Source organism: Muscardinus avellanarius (genome assembly GCF_963383645.1).
Source record: "Muscardinus avellanarius genome assembly, chromosome: 10".
Taxonomy (NCBI): Eukaryota; Metazoa; Chordata; class Mammalia; order Rodentia; family Gliridae; genus Muscardinus; species Muscardinus avellanarius.
Window position 1 is genome coordinate 107198421 of NC_137796.1, and position 17276 is coordinate 107215696.

The 17276-nt window shown below is 41.6% G+C and overlaps 1 protein-coding gene across 20 annotated transcripts in view; it reads right to left on the reverse strand.

Annotated features, from left to right (window-relative positions):
* The window catches only part of RBFOX1 (RNA binding fox-1 homolog 1), a gene marked incomplete at both ends in the record, with an annotated part of 617808 nt that overhangs the window by 89838 nt on the left and 510694 nt on the right, over positions 1 to 17276 (reverse strand). For 19 of the 20 annotated variants that reach the window (XM_080704730.1, XM_080704728.1, XM_080704724.1 and 16 more), the window contains one exon: positions 9040 to 9093. The exons of the other annotated variant lie outside the window; for it this stretch is intronic. In XM_080704730.1, the coding sequence (XP_080560856.1) occupies positions 9040 to 9093 (54 nt within the window). The remainder of the gene's footprint in view (positions 1 to 9039; positions 9094 to 17276) is intronic. 20 annotated transcript variants of the gene reach the window in all.

Genomic DNA, 17276 nt, shown 5'->3' on the forward strand with positions numbered 1-17276 from the left:
GGTGAGGCCCAACTTCTTTAAACTCACAGGACTTCGCCCCTGTATCAGTAAGACCACCTTTAGGACAAGACTGGATTTTGAAAGTAGATATAGGTGCTAACTTGCTACCAGACATGCTTGCTGTTGATTCTTATTTATGATGGCTATTAATTCTAACAGAGCTGGCAATGGCTGCCTGCCACTTGGAGGATGAATCCTGGTACCCAGGTTCCTGTCGGTGGTATTTCAATTCTGTGCAATCTTTCTGCTGAAGGCACCCTCTGATCTCAACAGATCAATATTTCTCAGCAGGTGGAAAAAAAAAAAAAAAAAAGAAACCCGGCTTAGAAATTCCCATCAAGCCGGGCGTGGTGGCGCACGCTTGTAATCCCCGCGCTTGGGAGGCAGAAACAGGAGGATCGCGCAGGTTCGAAGCCAGCCCCGCGCGCTGGCTTAAGAGACCCTGTTTCCAAATAAAAATGTAAAAATAGGTCTGGGAGTGTAGCCCGGAGGTAGAAGGGCTTCCAGGAACCCCAGTACCACCAAAAAAAAAAAAAAAAAAAAAAAGAAATTCCCATCAGTAGGTATCAGATAAAGATCAAGTACCTGTCTTTTTTTTCTTTCTTTCTTTCTTTCTTTCTTTCTTTCTTTCTTTCTTTCTTTCTTTCTTTCTTTCTTTCTTTCTTCTTCCTTTTTTTAAACATTTCTCAATGGATTCTAAAGATAAAGGTTGAAAAGTGCCTGGAGGCTCCGCCATCCTTCAGTCTTCACTCACTTCTACAGTAATCTTTCCCTAAATTTCCTGCCAGGTGAACTCTTACCTACCCTCCAAGGCCCTCTTTATAACCTTTGCCTCCTAATGCAGAGAAGGTTGATATTGTGTGTGGGTGTGCACACATATTCCAGCAGGTAATACTAATTTCTATACACTGACCTTACTTTTTGTGTCCTCCCTATTGTGTTGATACCTGCAAGAAAGGCTTGGGTTTGTCTCTGCTACCTTGATTTTGAGCATAGTGCCTGCTTTTAATACTGTAACTCTGTTAAGGGTGAATTAATGGAAGCAGATGACAGGTGTGAACGTAGACACATTTCTCTTCTTTGGTCCATCTCTGATGAGCATCACACAACCGAGTGACATCAGTTAAAGTTAGGGGTTCATGAAGTGAGATGTAACTGCTAAACAATACAATTCTACCAAAAAAGAAAAAGAAAGGAAGAAAGAAAGACAGGAAGACAAGAAGGAAGGAAGGAAGGAAGGAAGGAAGGAAGGAAGGAAGGAAGGAAGGAAGGGGAAAGGAAAAGAAAGAAAAGACAAACTCCCAGTGCTTAAACTGTCCTTACGTTGATTGAATATGGCCTCTCCAAGCCAGCATAAAGTAAGGCCAGTGTTTTTGTACATCCCACGAACTAAGAATAGTTTTCACAATTTTTTTCAAGGTCATAAAAATAGAGAGTATCTTGCAGTACCCAATAATTATATGGAATTTGCATTTCAGTGTCCCTAGCAGGCTGTGGAGGTACACACCTATAACCCCAGTACTCGGAAGGCTGAGATAGGAGGGTCATAAGTTGGAGGATAGCTCAGCATTTATGGAGGGTCTCAGGAACTCGGAGATACTTTGTTTCAAACTAAAAAATAAAATAAGACTGGGAGTCTATCTCAGAGGTAGGAAGCCCCTGGATTCAATCCCCAGTACCACACACCCCAAAGCAATTCAGCGCTCTTAACGTTTTCTTAGAAAAAACAAGTCTCTGGAAATTGCCATTTTTCTTCCCAGGGTTCCCCGGGGCCACCTTGGGCCACTCATCTAATTTACTGATTTTCTAATCTACGTACAAAATGAAGATAATGCCACTTACCCTGCAAAGTTCTAATCTACATACATGTATGCGAGGCTTTCCACGTGGAGTGTGGCGTGCGTCAGTAACACTAAATGCAAATATATTTTATTAATCGTTATTTTCTGTGACCTAATGAACCGAAGGCACTCAAAAGTGTAGGACATGTGCTTGTCTGTTCCTACAAAAGGAGCTGTAGCACATGGTGGTTAAAATTTTAAAAAAGATGGGCTTTAGAACTGGAAAAAAAAGGCCTGTATATATAGTAACCAGATGATTTGCCTCCTCATTCCATGACTTAGAGAATGAGGCAAACTCTCCATAAAGCCTTGGATTCATGATTTCTCTAAGGAAGGGAATGGGGAAGCATTACCACGAGTACCTGGGGAGATGTGGGTGCCCAGGGATGGCTTGTCCTTGCTCTGATGGCTGGAGTTTCTCGGGGTATTGACTGCAGTAGCCTAAAACTTTCCCGAGGGAATATCCAGAGCCAGATATGTGAACCTCATCTTCCTCCTCTCTACTACCATAGAGGTAAAGCTCCTTGCACTCCTTGACAGACTTCCCATACAGGAGAAAGAAAATGCTTTCATTTAGGAAATACAGTGTTTAGCATATGAGCAAGCACTGATCCTATCTGAAGATCAAAAGGCCCCACAGGCTCATCAAAGAGGAGCTGCATTCCCTCCGTGGGTCACATGGAAAGACACAGATAAAAATTAAGGCCAAATGTGGGCAGGGACGGGAAGAAAATCTGATAAGACAGATGGGGGGAGGAGAGAGGAGAAGCAGAGTGAATTGCAACCGAAAGGGGAGGCGAAGGTAAACAGATGTACAAGATAAACTCTCTGAAGTGGAACGTTTCCCCGGCTGAAAATCCTTTGCTCGGGGACTTAAATCTGGACTCTCCGGTTCCAGTTCACTGGAGTGCACTGCATTTGAATTTGGCAGATGTGTAAATTATACAGAACATCACAGAGTCAAAGGTCACAGTGTAGAAGAAAGGGCTCCTTAGGAGGAAGACTCAGCATCACGCTAGCCTGGGCCTCCAGGTGGGGATGAAGGATCAGGAAGAGGGGAGCCTGGAGATTTGCTGTTTTGAAGGGCGTGACTGGGAGCAAGTTCCCTTCAAGTCCACCCAGTGCTTTTGCAGGAAGCTCAGGTGGCATCCCAAATAGCACGCTTTGTACCTAGGATTGCGGCCAAATTACCCTGGACCCAGTCTGACATCCAGATAGAATAAAACAGACTTGGATCCAGGACCACAGTTATCAGGAGTTCTGGACAACCCTACATTTTTTTTTTTTTTTTTTTGGATTCTGTTATAGTCAAATTACAGGAGAGGAACCAGAAAAAGGCTTACCCAAAGCATGACTAAAGGCTACCCTCTGAACTGTGTTGGATACAGCAAAATGGGAATAGCATTAACAGTCTTTTTGTGCCCTGAAAGTCTCGGGGATGCTGAGGACGGAAGCCTCTGTCCACCTTCTATGACCCAGTTCTGAGATGAATCACAGTTCATGATGACCAAGAGCCCAGAGAAAACCAATAGCTTTTAATCCAAGGTCAAACACAGCTGCCCTTTGGAGATAAGCAATCACAAAGTGCTCTAGCCAACCTCTTCATTTTTAAACTTTATATTGAGATTGCAATCCTCCATCCCATCACCTAACCTGGTACTGAGTCCTATGGTCCCTGGCCAACTTCTTACTGACATGGACATCATCAGTCCAGGTGACCACACTAATCCGTTATAGTTGCATTTTACTTTATGGGCTGTGAAAATCTCCTATGGTACCTGATCCTCCCCTTAACCCCAGGATGAGCTTCTTTCAAGGCCTGACCATCTTTCACCTTTAGAATGGGACTTTGCGGTCAGGCATGGCTTTATTTTAGTACCTCTCTTTTCTTTCTTTCCCCTTTTGAAACTAGAGGTTTTTGTTTCTGTTTTGTTTTCACTACTGGGGATCAAACCCAGAAGCATTCTACCACTGAGTTATACCTTCAGCCTTATTTTTATTATTTTTTAAATTTTGAACCAGAGTCTCACTAAGTTGCTGAGACTGACCATGAACCTGTGATCCTCCTGTCTCAGCCTCTCAAGTACTGGGATTATAGGCATGTGCCTCCATATCAGCAACACTAGATAATTTTATTTTTAGAGGGTGCATCTATTTATTTGGTGTCTCCACCCCCCCAAAATCTGCTAATAATAATAATGTCATTTATACTATTACTTCTTGTCATCACCAAGGTTTTTTTTAAGTGTGTGTGTGTGTGTGTGTGTGTGTGTGTGTGTGTGTGTGTGTGTGTTTACTGGGAATAGAACCTAGGAGCATTTTCTGAGCTATACCCCTAGCCCTAATGTTTATTCTTTACTTTGAAACAGGGTCTCACTGAGTTGCAGAGGGCCTAAGCAGCTGAGGCTGTCCATGAACCACAATCCGCCTGTCTCAGCCTCCCAAGTACTGGGATGACAAGCGTGCACCCCCACGCCCGGCTCATCCTCAAGGTACTTGCATTGATTTTTCCCACCTCTCTCTCCTTTGGGCAATGAATGGACACTTCTTACGTCTCGGACCTAACCATCTCTTAGCTACGCATCTCGTTAGGAGATCTCTTCCTTTTCTTACTTATCACATCTCAGGGAGTCATCTGACTCAATTCCAATTTTCCTCCGCAGGTGGGTACTCTCCAACGATGGAAGTGAGTTATGTGTGTTCAAGTGGTGCATCTTATGAATCTTGTTAAGCCTTGCTGCCTAGTAGCCCCGCTGATGGAATATTTAATCACAGAAATGAGTGGGCCGAGATGATCTACAGTGTGGGGGAGCGCTATGGCGCGCATCTTACCGGCAATTGAGAAACATATAAATTTGCCATTTGTCAGGACCATGCCGACAACTTTGTATAACCCTCTGTTATTTATTTTTATTTTCTTTTACTTATTTATGAAGATTAAAGGCACTTTAAATCAACGGTTTTGTTGGATAGATATCCGGGCTATCTGTAAAAGACATTCTCCGTCTTTAAAACAAAAAAATTTTTTTTGGTCTTTTTATAAGAGACAAAGGAACTTCTCACACTGACAGGGAAAACGTACAGATTCCCACTGAGGCCTCTTCATCTGGATTCTTGGAAATGCTATTTCTAATTACACTAAGAAATTTGAGGCGTGCTACTGGGAGTATATAGCTGGGTATTCTACTTCTATTCCATGACCTCAATTATATTTAAAGTCTACAGTGGTATGGCCCTAGACATGGGCCAGTCTCCAAACCACCCACCTGGGCCTTAATTGACTTATCAATCATTTGTCTTGAGACTAACCCTCCAGGGATCTAAAGATGATTAGTGGTAGGAAAAGCAATCAATGCTATTTAGCTTTATAGGAAAACACCCCCCACCCCTGTCTTTGGGGAAGATTTATTATATATGTTCATGAGATATGTTGATTTTTATATTTCTGCGTTGGAGGACTGGTACTGAATAAGAATTTTAAAGTGTTCATGTAAATCTGATGAGAGAAAAAATAAAGGGGAACACATGCCAAATGGGAGACCTTTTTGTAACGGCCTTCTAAAGACTTTCCCTGCAATGTGTATGCGAGGGAGAGTGAATGTCATAATTTATCAAAGCAAATTAATACCGTGTAGCCAGTAATGAAAGGTCCTCATTAAGGAGTGTAACGGCCTTCCCCTCCCCCACCCGACGTCAGCAATAAAAATGCACTCGGGGCATCAAAAGGTTACACCCGAAAATCGATACCTTGCCATTTTATAATTAAAAGAGAAAATAAATGTTAGGGGAAAGTCCACTAAATTAGGAAAATTACCTTTAGGAGAGATTGGAAATATCGATTTTAATTTACGAAATATGCGAACTTTTCACGTCCCATTCCGAGAGACAATTGGAGGCTGGGTTGTTAATTCTGCGTAAGTTGCAGAAAATCAATAATTATGCGATGGGAATATTATGAAATTTGTCATTAACACACCATCTTAGATACAAACATGACTAATAAGTCTGGCTTCCTATCTGAGGTAGATACAGGTCTGGCCTGCTCAAAATCTAAAGCTAATCAATGGGAAAGTCTTCCTTGTAGCTCTGAAGCACCTTTGAAATTGCAAGAAAAAGTCAGGCTACTTTTATAATGGAGGAAGGGTAGGGTAAATGCTCTGAAAATTCATAGCCAGGGATGACACTAATAATTATACCTGCATATGGAAGTGCATACATTTTACTCTTGTATTTTTGCTTATATGTATTCTATAGATAGGTGCCAGGATACATTAGATTTAAGCTATTTGGGTTCTCAGTGTTCATGGGTCTTCAAATATGGGGTGGAATGGCTCTAGCAGGTTGAAATTACAGAGGCATTTCTTCACGTTTCTGAACATCCTGAACTCTGTCTATCTACGTAGGCAAATGTATAGATGAGACTGGAGACCTGTTTGCCAAGGATAATCCAGATATTAGCAGCAGAAAACCCAAATGCTTAGGTTTTTACTACCAATACTTTCTTTCCCAAGCTCTTCTGTTTTTAGAATGAAATTTACTGTAGCAGCTCATCGAAATAATCTCCACTAACTTAAACTCCTTAAAGCATCTCCTGACAGCTCATGAACACCCCAAAGATGGCGCTGATGTCTGGAATCAGCCAGAATCACTGTTTCATCTTGGACACAGAGAAGTAGTATGATCACAGGACGCAGGCAATAGAAATTATGACTGTTAGTAAAGAAATAACTTGGTTGTAAAGAACTCAGGCTCCAGGATAACCCAATCATCCTGACTTTGAAACGTAGCCTCCTTCTGAAACAGCTGCAAAATTGGAGACCAGTGATGCCGACATTTCATATCTTACTACCTTCATGAAGTAAGACATTTCCATGAAGATCCAGTAAGTTAACTTGTGCAAAGTACTTAAAATGGTGCCTGGCCGATACCAGGTCTTGAGTAAATACCAGCCTTTATGACTTATAGAACCCAGGGACCTCACCCAAGGCTAGGCCCTGAGCTAGCATGAATATCTGCTCTAAATGAATTGAACATCAACGCATTCTTGCTTGTATAAGTCAACCTGAATACAGCCCCATCTTACTCTCCTCTCAAACACCCAGCGACATACACGTGGGTCTCACCGAAATCCCAAGTAACGGAGATAATTAATATTTTTGTCTGGTTAACAGAGCCCAGCATGGCCAGCAACTGCATTGCAATAGACCAAAAATGCGTAGCTTCCTCTATCATGATTCTCACACCTATGCCAACCTCCCCACAGCAAGACTTCTTGCTCTGGTTTCTCATCACCATCATTTTTTTTGGGGGGGAGGGTGAGAATGTACACACAGGGTGCATATATTCATGCACACACAGGGACAGAGAACCCACCACTTCCTGGGTGCAGTTGCTGCCTGCCCCGGGCAGTCCTGCAAGTATGTTAGAGCTGTCTTTGGCTCTTCTTGTTGACCCTTTGCAGGCTTTGTTATCTCTGCAGCCTTGGACAAGATGTATTCAGCAATGCCTACTGAATTCTGCATGCTCCTGGACAGACTGCCATGTCCTGCTCCCAGAAACGAACTCTCTCTAGATGAACATGCTGGATCCAAGGAGCTCGTCCTCTCATGAATTTTGAAGAGTCTCTTATGCTAATAGCATGCTCAGAATTTAGCCGAATCAGCTCTTGGCTAATTTCCCTCTCCTGGCAAAGAAGGGGAATATTAACTTGTTTGTTTTTATTTACCAAATGTTTCTACACTGCTAGGAAGCAAACAACCTTCATATGTTAATCTTTTAATTCTCATAAACACCTATGAGCTTATTGGTATCATTATCCCATTTAAGTGAAGAAACTGAGGCACAGAAAGGTGAGGTAACTTGCCCAGAGTCACACTGCTGGCAAGCAAGGTACCAAGGGTTGGCGATGGGGCTGTTAGGGTGCAATTTCCATGGTCCCTCCTTCACTGCGTGTCCTCTGAGGCGGCAGAGTCCACAGTATAGCTACAGAAAGCCTTGTGGTTAAGCTCTCCCCACCCCCACAAGGATCAACGTGGCCACAGCTGTGCAGGGGTAAACTCCCTGGATGTAATCCAGGCTCCCAGAAAAACTCACATGCAAACAATATTTGCAAACATCGCTTGTCTAAAATCTAGACTTCAGCTATCATCAGGCTGAGCCTTCCCAGCTTTACCTAGTCTTAATTTTTTTATCCAATTTGTGTGTGTGTGTGCGTGCGTGTGTGTGTGTGTGTTGGAAAAGCTAAGATTTCTGTGCTGGGTTCTCATCTTCTAGGATTGAGGCTTGGTAGAAGAGAGAGACAGAAATCAAGCATCCCCAGAGAAACAAGGTGAGGGTCCGACTCACTGTCAAGAGACCACTAAGAGTGGTTCTAGATCAACTGATTGTTTCTCACCTTGTTCAAAAGTCACAATGAAAGACTTTTCTTGTACATCTATAGGGCAAATTTATTCCTATGGCTCTAGCTATTCAGAGCAGCCTTGACACCAAGCAAGAAGACGCCAAGCAGTGGGGACAGGCCGAGCACAGCACATGAGGATGGGGAATCTGGGCCACCGTTGCTTCTGGGTTATCCCCTCCCCAAATCTGGTAACTGCATTTTCTCAGAAAGTGCAGCTTCCCATGAAAGAGGTAGTGGGTTCTAAGATAGGGAAGGGGCGAGGAGAAAGACCTATCTTTGAGGGCAAATTAGAGAAGTAGAATTGCTAAGGGAAATTGATTCGTGAATAAAGGATTATTTTCTAGTCTTCTAAATAGGCCTTCTCTTAAATAGGCCAACACATTGCCATATGATTGGGATAATTGAGCCAACTCTTGGCTTTGCCAAGAAAAAGAATATGCAACACCTAAATGAAACCATGTTGCTAAAAGACCCAGTCAAGCACAGTGAGATAAAATGGCCCTGGGCCGCTCTCCACCTGATCAATGGGGAATTGAACAAAGTCTCAATGCTTTTTTCAGGGTAAAGCCAATGTGAAATGTCACAGAATCAGGTTTCATGTTTTTCCTCAATGTAACTTATATGAGCCCCTTTTTCATTTTTAAAGGGGTTTCAATACTCTTGGCTTTGCCCAAAGAAACCATTCAGAACTTGTCAGGACAGGGATTCACGTGGTTCAGATCCTTGGACAAAACCCTCTGTTTATCAGCAGGCAAAGCACATTTAGGAAAGACAGAGCGTGCAGAGAGAAACTCTTACCTGCATAGAATTCGGGACTGTAGACCGCACCCACAACTGGATTCAATTTCCAGCCTTAAAACAGACAGAAATGTTTTTGTCAGATTCAATTCAGTAACATACTTTTGCATAGTAACTAAAATCCAAACAGATTGCAATCATTTTGTATTTTTTTATTTGTGGTACTAGGGATGAAATCCAGGGGGATTTTACTTCTGAGCTATACCTACAGCCCTATTTTTTATTCTTTATCTTAAAACAAGGTTTTACAACATTGCCGACAGCCTAAGTAGCTGAGGCTGGCCACGAACCTGCGATCCTCTTGTCTCGGTCTCCCAAGTACTGGGATTACAAGTGCGTGCCACAATGTTTGATCTCTCTCTCTCTATCTCTATATGTGTATACATATAGATATATAGATATAGATGATATAGATAAGTATATACATATATATTTGTATTATTAAAATTAAAGAATAGATAGTTTGAGCATGTATTAAATTCTTTGGAAACTATATGTAGGAAAATTGATTTATGCCCCTTTTTTTGATTTTCTGCCAATGTAAGTTAATGGAATGGAAAGTCGTGACCGGCTACAGGTGAACCTTTTAAAAATGATGTGATTAATTTTCTACGATATCAATACTTTTTAGAGGCAGTATAATAACTTCAATTTTTGTCTTTTTTCCTATGTCACAGCTAGGTAATCCATCACACGTCTATGTGTATTACAACCATAAAAAATTTAAAACTCACATAAACAGAATTCTCTGCCTCAACATCCTCTAACAATTATCATTCCTAATTGTGACCAGGAGACAGGAAGGAATTCCAAAGTGCCTTATGAATACCAAAAGAAATGGCATTTTATCCCTTAGAGATTACCGCGGAATACATTTTAATGTACTCAGGAACCGTAAAAATTCTTAATCAATGCATGATATCTAAGGTGACTTTCAAATAACCCGTCTACGAGATTAACAGAATCCTGTAACTGGATGGAAAGGGTCTTTTAAAATGAATCCTGGCCCTTTAGAATTTTTTTTTCTCTCAAGAAAAGAGCATACAAGAATATTCACATATTAGCAAGTAGAACATGCTACACAGATTGACCATATTTGGGGTTCCTGATTATCCCTTATTCCCAAAGGGACATCTTCATGAGGATATTTATTGTAGAACTCCTTGCCAGGCATCGTCTTGCTCCTGTGTCCTTGGGAAGAAGGCCAAACTCCAAAGTTCCTTTTGTAAACATCTCGGAGCAAAGGTGACAGTGAACTTCTGGTTTGAAGAAAGACATTTCCGGCAACAAAGGCGAATTCTGGGGACTTGTCCCAAAGGGAGAAGTGTGACTTCCCTCCTGATCTAAGTAAGATGCCTCTGCAAACAGGTGAGAGGCACCCTGAGATCCAGTAAGGAGGAAAGAGGCTCAGGAGATCAACAGACAGGCCCTGGGATCTGTCTGTTGTCATATCCAGAACTTTCTCTTGACAGATCCAGAACTTTCTAGAACTTTCTAAGAACGTGTTGCCTCTAAGAACATTCAGTTGTAACTTGACTAAGCTAGGTTGTTTACATTTCCCTGGATGAGTTTAGAAGAGGGATATTTTCAAAGTGTCCTCAATGAATCACCTGGGAGACATTTTAATTGGAACTCCTGGGCTCTCTTTTAGAATTACAGAAAGAAACATGACATTTTGATGCTACTGCCCCATGGCTTCTAATGTTACATACTGATACTTTCTTCTCTTACACTAATCAATCTTACCTTAAAATTTTTTCTATTTTGATATAAAAAATAAAATTACCTCAGTTCAAAATAAGTGTTTTATGAATGTAAAAAAAAAAAAAAAAAAAGATTTCAATTGCACCAGCTGAAATTTCACTGGTTCCTAAAAGTAAAAATGCCCTACTCTGGGGACATGGAAATATTGTACACATTTCAAGTTATTTGGAGTCTAAGAAAAAGATACAGCCAAGTAGGTTAGGTAAAAGCTGAAGGCATCTTTAATGTTCTCAGTTCTCTAGTCCTTCATGAACATCTTGAACTAAATCTACTTGGAAACATATTAATTAACTACTTAAATTACTAAGTTATTATTCCTCATCTTCTTTCCTCCCCTCCCATCTCCTACCTGCTTAGGCCTCTACCTTTCATGGCAGTCGAGATGGGGTCTTATTCAAACCCATCAACTAGGTCTAGTTTCTTGCATACATTCATATTAACTTCCTCAAATGCTTCTGTTTGTATACAAATCTGGGATACACTATTAATTTTGATGCTACTCTCAAAGATCATAAATTATGCCAAATTTGATTGTCTTAAAGAAACAAATTTCTCAGAGATCACAAAAATGGCTTAGAAATCAAGTTTCTTAAATTGGGTTTCTCTCTCATCTACCATTATCTTTCTCATGCCTTTGGGCCAAGAAATCCATGTACGTATCTAAATATCTATATGTTCATACATCTACCTGCCAACTACTGTCTGTCCACCTATTTCTCTCCATTTAATTTGTGCTGCTTGCCCATCCATCCATCCATCCATCCATCCATCCATCCATTTGGTCTGCTCACGGAAAATTGTTAGTCAACATAAAAATCATCGCAATTAAGTGGCATTCTCCCTCACTAAGAAATCCATGCCATCTCACATCTGCAAGTATTGGTTGAGAAGGTAATTAGAAAGGCCCCCTCTCCAAGAAGTCCACTAGGAATCTAGACTGTCCAAGAAAAGGGCACTTCTTGGGTCATCGAGGGAACATCAGCACAGATGTCACACTTCTTCTCATCCCCATCCTTTCTCCTAACCAAGGCTGTCCTTACCCCAGGACAGCAGCAAGACCCAGCTTCTCCCCTCCTTCACCTCGGAAAGAGCTTCCTCCCTCTTCCTCTTTGGCCAATGGTATTTCCATCTACCTGGCTGCTCGAAACAAATTGTTCCATGATTCTTGTCCCACATGCAATCCATTAAAAAGCCTTCTCTGTTAAACTAGAGAATGTTCTCTCCTTCTTCCCTGCCACCAACCCAGGCTGGGGACACTCCTTCCCTTTTCTTGACAAGACCCGAAGCAAAAATGCTCTATTACTATCTACCTTACCCCTCCGTCCTTCCTATTCATTCTAGTCACAGTGACCAAAATTATTTGTGAGTACTAAGTCAAAATGCCATTCTGCTGCTCAGGAACCAGTAGCTTCCTTCTGACTTTAGGATGAACACAGGTTCCTTGCCTTGGTCTAGAAGCCCACACAATTTAACCATTTATTTGGTACCACGGTTCCCTTCTATCTGAGCTATACTCTCTCATCTGAAAAAAAAAAAAACAAATATCCAAGATCCTTCTAGATCCAGGGTTTTTTTTCCCATCTGCTTGGGGAACTCTCCCAGTTCTGCTCAGAGCTGTCCTGGTGCTATTCAGATCTCTGGTTTCTTTCCAAAGCATACATAAAGCGACGTTCCTGTCTTCTCATAGAGTTAACTCTTTCAATCAACACACATTTATAGTTTCTGCATAGCGTTAGTGTTTCCTGTACTTATCTTCTTTCTTTCTGTGCTTGTTCTTAATTTCTTTTCCTTAGCTCTATTTCTATAATCTCATTAAAATGAAGAGTAAGAGTGGGCAGGACCACTGTCTGCCATGAGTCCTCAGCACCTAAAACTGGGTTTGGCAAGAATTAGGTGCTCCGGGAGCCGGGTGTGGTGGCGCACGCTTGTAATCCCAGCATTCGGGAGGCTGAGACAGGAGGATCACACAGTTCACTGACAGCCTCCGCTACTTATGAGGCCCTCTGCAACTTAGTGAGACCCTGTTTCAAAATAAAAAAATATAAATAAAAAACAGGACAAAGGGTGTAGCTCGGAGTTTGAATGCCCCTGGGTTCCATCCCCAGAGCCGCAAAGGAAAAAAAAAAAAAAAAAAGAATTAGGTGCTACATAAATATTCACTTGGTTTTACTCTAAGCGAGTAAAAGGAACAGGGAGCTTCCTCTAATGAACTCTTTGCCTTCTGTCTAGGATTCTGTCTCCCCCTAACCTTCAGTGACCTACTTCCTGATAGCTGCTATTCCTCTAATGAAGAAGGACTCTATTCGAGATGACTGTCTTCTAGCTAAGGCAATGAGATTCCAGCCCTAGAAAATCACCTCTGCTCACACAGACCTCTCTGCAGGCTATGTAAATGCATGCAAATTGCATGCAAATGAACCCATAGTTTCTGTGGCTTCTGCTAGTACCTGGAAGAGACCCTTGGGATAACCCTGCTGGAGATTATGAGTCTGCGCTGGCAGAAAGATGGACAAAATGATCCCATTTTAAATTTCTTAGGCAGTTTGGGTACGTCCCCAGGCCTTGCTAATTTGGAGATTTTGATCAAGGACATTAAACTGAACAATGAGGCTTACAACCAAAGGAGAATAGCTGATAAAACCCACTACCTTCAGCCTCCCAGGGTCCCTCTGCAACAGAGCAGGGGAGCAGAGCCCAGTCACGTAGGGTCTAGCTCAGTAGCAGACCCAAGAGGGGTTCAGAGACCCTCATGAGGCTGGGGTTGTAGAGGCTGCAACCAAATCAGCACTCCCCTCCCAAAATTAGCTTGTCCAAGGTTGTCTGCCAGTCTCTTTTAGAAAAGGCTGGCTCCAGACTCCCCAGTGCTGACTGTGGCTGCGGTGGAAGTCAAAAGACGCAGAAAAAAATGTGCCTTTTCCAGGAATTGGCTAGGTTGAATAGCAAAGAAATGTGTTCTAGAAAGTACCCTTAAACTCACTGCGGGGATTTAAAATAATGCGTGCATGCAGGTGCTATCTAAAGACATGAACTGGGGAGGACAGAGACCTAGCAGCTGAAGAGAGAGATACAGAAGGCAGTGCCAAAATACCCAAAGGAAGGAGAATCAACGACACAGGGAAGGCAGCTGCACCTCATTTACAGATGTGTTTGTGTTGACTCACCCACTGGTCTATTTTTAGCAATATGTGTTTATGATCAACACTTAGATTTTATGCACAACACACCATCTCTGGTTCTCTCGAAAGTCAGGGAAACCATGGACAGCTTTCTCAGAGGTGACCAGGGGCTATTGCATTTAACTTCCTACTTAGCTCCTGTTGCCACAGCACCCTATTATAGGCCACCTTTTATTACTATCCCATTCCCTTGGGTCCTCTACTAGAGAAATATTTCACTTTACCAAGTTTAAAATAGAGAAGGGAAATGAAGACTGAGTTCCTCAGCCTCTCCTTGTTTACTTGCTCAGCTCTGATTAGCATCTGGATATTTGATCCTTGAGCCTTTCAGGAATTTGACTCACTAAACAGAGAAAAATAAATAAATAAATAATACTAAGAAAAATTGGGCACTGTGTATATCTAGTAGAATTTGGAGTGCTTTATCTTCTAGAATGATCGTAAATACCTATGAGGTGGGTCCCGACATGAGAAAATCGGTTTAAGGAAACTTAGTAAGTTTGCTTACAATTCAACAGCCAGAAACTGGCAGAGTTGAGAGTGGGCAAAAGTCTATTCTCTCTGTCATCTTGGATGTTTTTATCTAGTTTTCATCCTACCCCAAATCTCTAAGAAAACGAAAGAATCACACCTAACATCTGTGATTCCTCAAAGTCCAGGAAACTGCTTCAAACCCAGCTCTGAACCTATTTTGCAAATGCAGGATAGGCTAACCAATGAACACACGCAACGCCATATATATATATATGTATATATATATAGCAATTTTATAACAACGCCATATATATATTATATATATTATATAGCAATTATATAGCAATTTTCAAGAAATTTTATTTGCAGCATTAGCACTTGACAATGATTAGAAAAGGCTTTATTAATTATTTCCTCTCGTCTAGCCTTGATTTTTACATCTCTGAAATAAAGACAATGACTTCCTCTTCAGAGGCTTTCGTTTCGGTCCAGCACCATTAAAATGTGTCATATAGAATATACACAGTGTACCAAAAATGTTGGCTAGTGACAAATGGGCTTTGATTTGGGTCCCCCAAATTCTACAGGTCTGGTCTTCAGTCCCTGCATATGTCAGTGACCAATTCCTCTTCTGAAATCAATATGTAAACATCTGACTTAGGAAGTCATGTATGACTTCTTTTTTGTTTCCCCACTCAGCACATACAAGCACTTTTCTCTGTCATCTTGGATGTTTTTATCCAGTTTTATTCTTTCTTAAGTCTCTAAAAAGAGGAAAAAACCTACACCTAACATCTGTGATTCCCTGTGTGTGTGTTCATGCACGTACACACACGGATCCTGCTTCATAACTCCAGAAAATGCACAGCAGTCAGGTTGATGTCATCACAAGATAACTCTGGCTGGCCGAAGAGCCATTATTTTTGCCCATCCAGAAAGGCCTCGTGACAGGTAAGTCAGGGGTGGTTCATCTCATTACAGGGATGGGCATTCAAGGTCTGCAGAAATTGTCAGGGCCATTTAAAGGCATGTCTCCGATTGCTGGAGCAGGAGAAAGTGGTCAGCACAACTAGGCAGTCTCCTGGCCTTTCAGCTCAGAGCCTGAGGATAGGGAGGCATCTACCTGTTTGGCGTTGCTACTCCTTACATTAAGAACAAGCCGCTTTTGCACACTGCCAGCCATTGGCAGAAAGACAAAGTAAAACCAAACTATTAACAGCTACGACTATTGTTTACAACAGCATAGCACAAATGCGCCAACAGTGAAACACTGGTCAGCTCTGATGTGATGATTATAACATACCGTTGATGGACTGTAATGTGATTCCTAAAAGGAGCTACTCTGGATCTGTATGTGTTGACATTGAGATAATTCCATATTGGCTTATCAAAACAAATTACACATGAAAAGCAATGTACATCTTGCCATCAGTTATGTCAAAAGTGGGTACACAGTATCATGTGTACACAAAACTATGTGAATGCCCGTAAATATATTCCTTCTGTATATCATGCATAAGAATGAAAAGTAAAACTATAGACAACAGGTGCCGGGCGTGGTGGCGCACGCTCGTAATCCCCGCGCTTGGGAGGCGGAGACAGGAGGATCGCGCAGGTTCGAAGCCAGCCGCGCTGGCGTAAGAGACCCTGTTTCAAAAATATAAAATAAGTCTGGGAGTGTAGCCAACAGTCTGCAGTTCTGCCCTTTGTGTCTGTGGTACTGGGGGGGATGGAACCCAGGGGCTTTCTACCTACAGGCTACACCCCCAGCCCTATTTTTTATAATTTATTTGGAAACAGGGTCTCACTAAGTTGCTCAGAGCCTAAGTAGCTGAGGCTGGCTTCGAACCTGTGCAATCCTCCTGTCTTAGCTTCTTAAATGCTGGGATGACAAGCGTGCGCCACCACGCTCAGCATCAAAATAGATTTGACTAGCTCTGTCCTTAGGTTCTTTTTCAGTCTTTATTTAAATAAGACTGTGCTTCCATGTTGCCTGTATGACTGAAAGTTTGAAAACAGATACTCTGTGTAGTTTCCCTTTTGATTATAAAACATATTATTTATAAAACCTTATTAAGTCAAGAAAAAATAATTTTAGTATCACAATTCAAAGCAACACTAGCATTTTCATGGAAATAGATGAAATCATACTATATACATATTTTTCTATTATTTATAGTTCTTGCGTATCCTAGTACTGCTCATTATCTTTATTCTGCTCATTTTAATAATATTCTAAATAGCCCGGTGTGGTGGTGCATACTTGTAATCCCAGTACTTGGGAGGCTGAGACGGGAGGATCACAGGTTTGCAGACAGCCTCAGCTACTTACTGAGGCCCTCTGCAACTTAATGGGACCTTGTTTCAAAATCAAGAATAAAAAAGATAGGTCTGGGGGTATAGCTCAGAGGTAGAATGTCCTTGGGTTCCATTCCTAGGACCACACACAAAAAAACCCCACCAATAAATAATATCCTAAATACACATACTGAAATACTTTCTTTTTAATTCCTGGTGCAATTAAGTATGTGATTAGAATAACAGCATATTTCACAGTATCTATAAAGAGATATTTATTTTAAAAACCATTAAAGAATCAACATGTTAAAATGTTTGAAATAATGCTTCAATTATGTGTGAATTCTTTTTATGAGAGATTTTGAGAAGTTTTCTTGGTCAGGGCAGAAACTCACTGTCCTGCTGGAGTTTTCAATACAGAGCCACATCCTTACCTGGCCCTAGACAAGAAGACAGAACGAGCTCACAACTTGGGCTCTTTTTCTGGACCTCACTTAGGAGACAGCCCCCCAGTCCTTCCAAGAG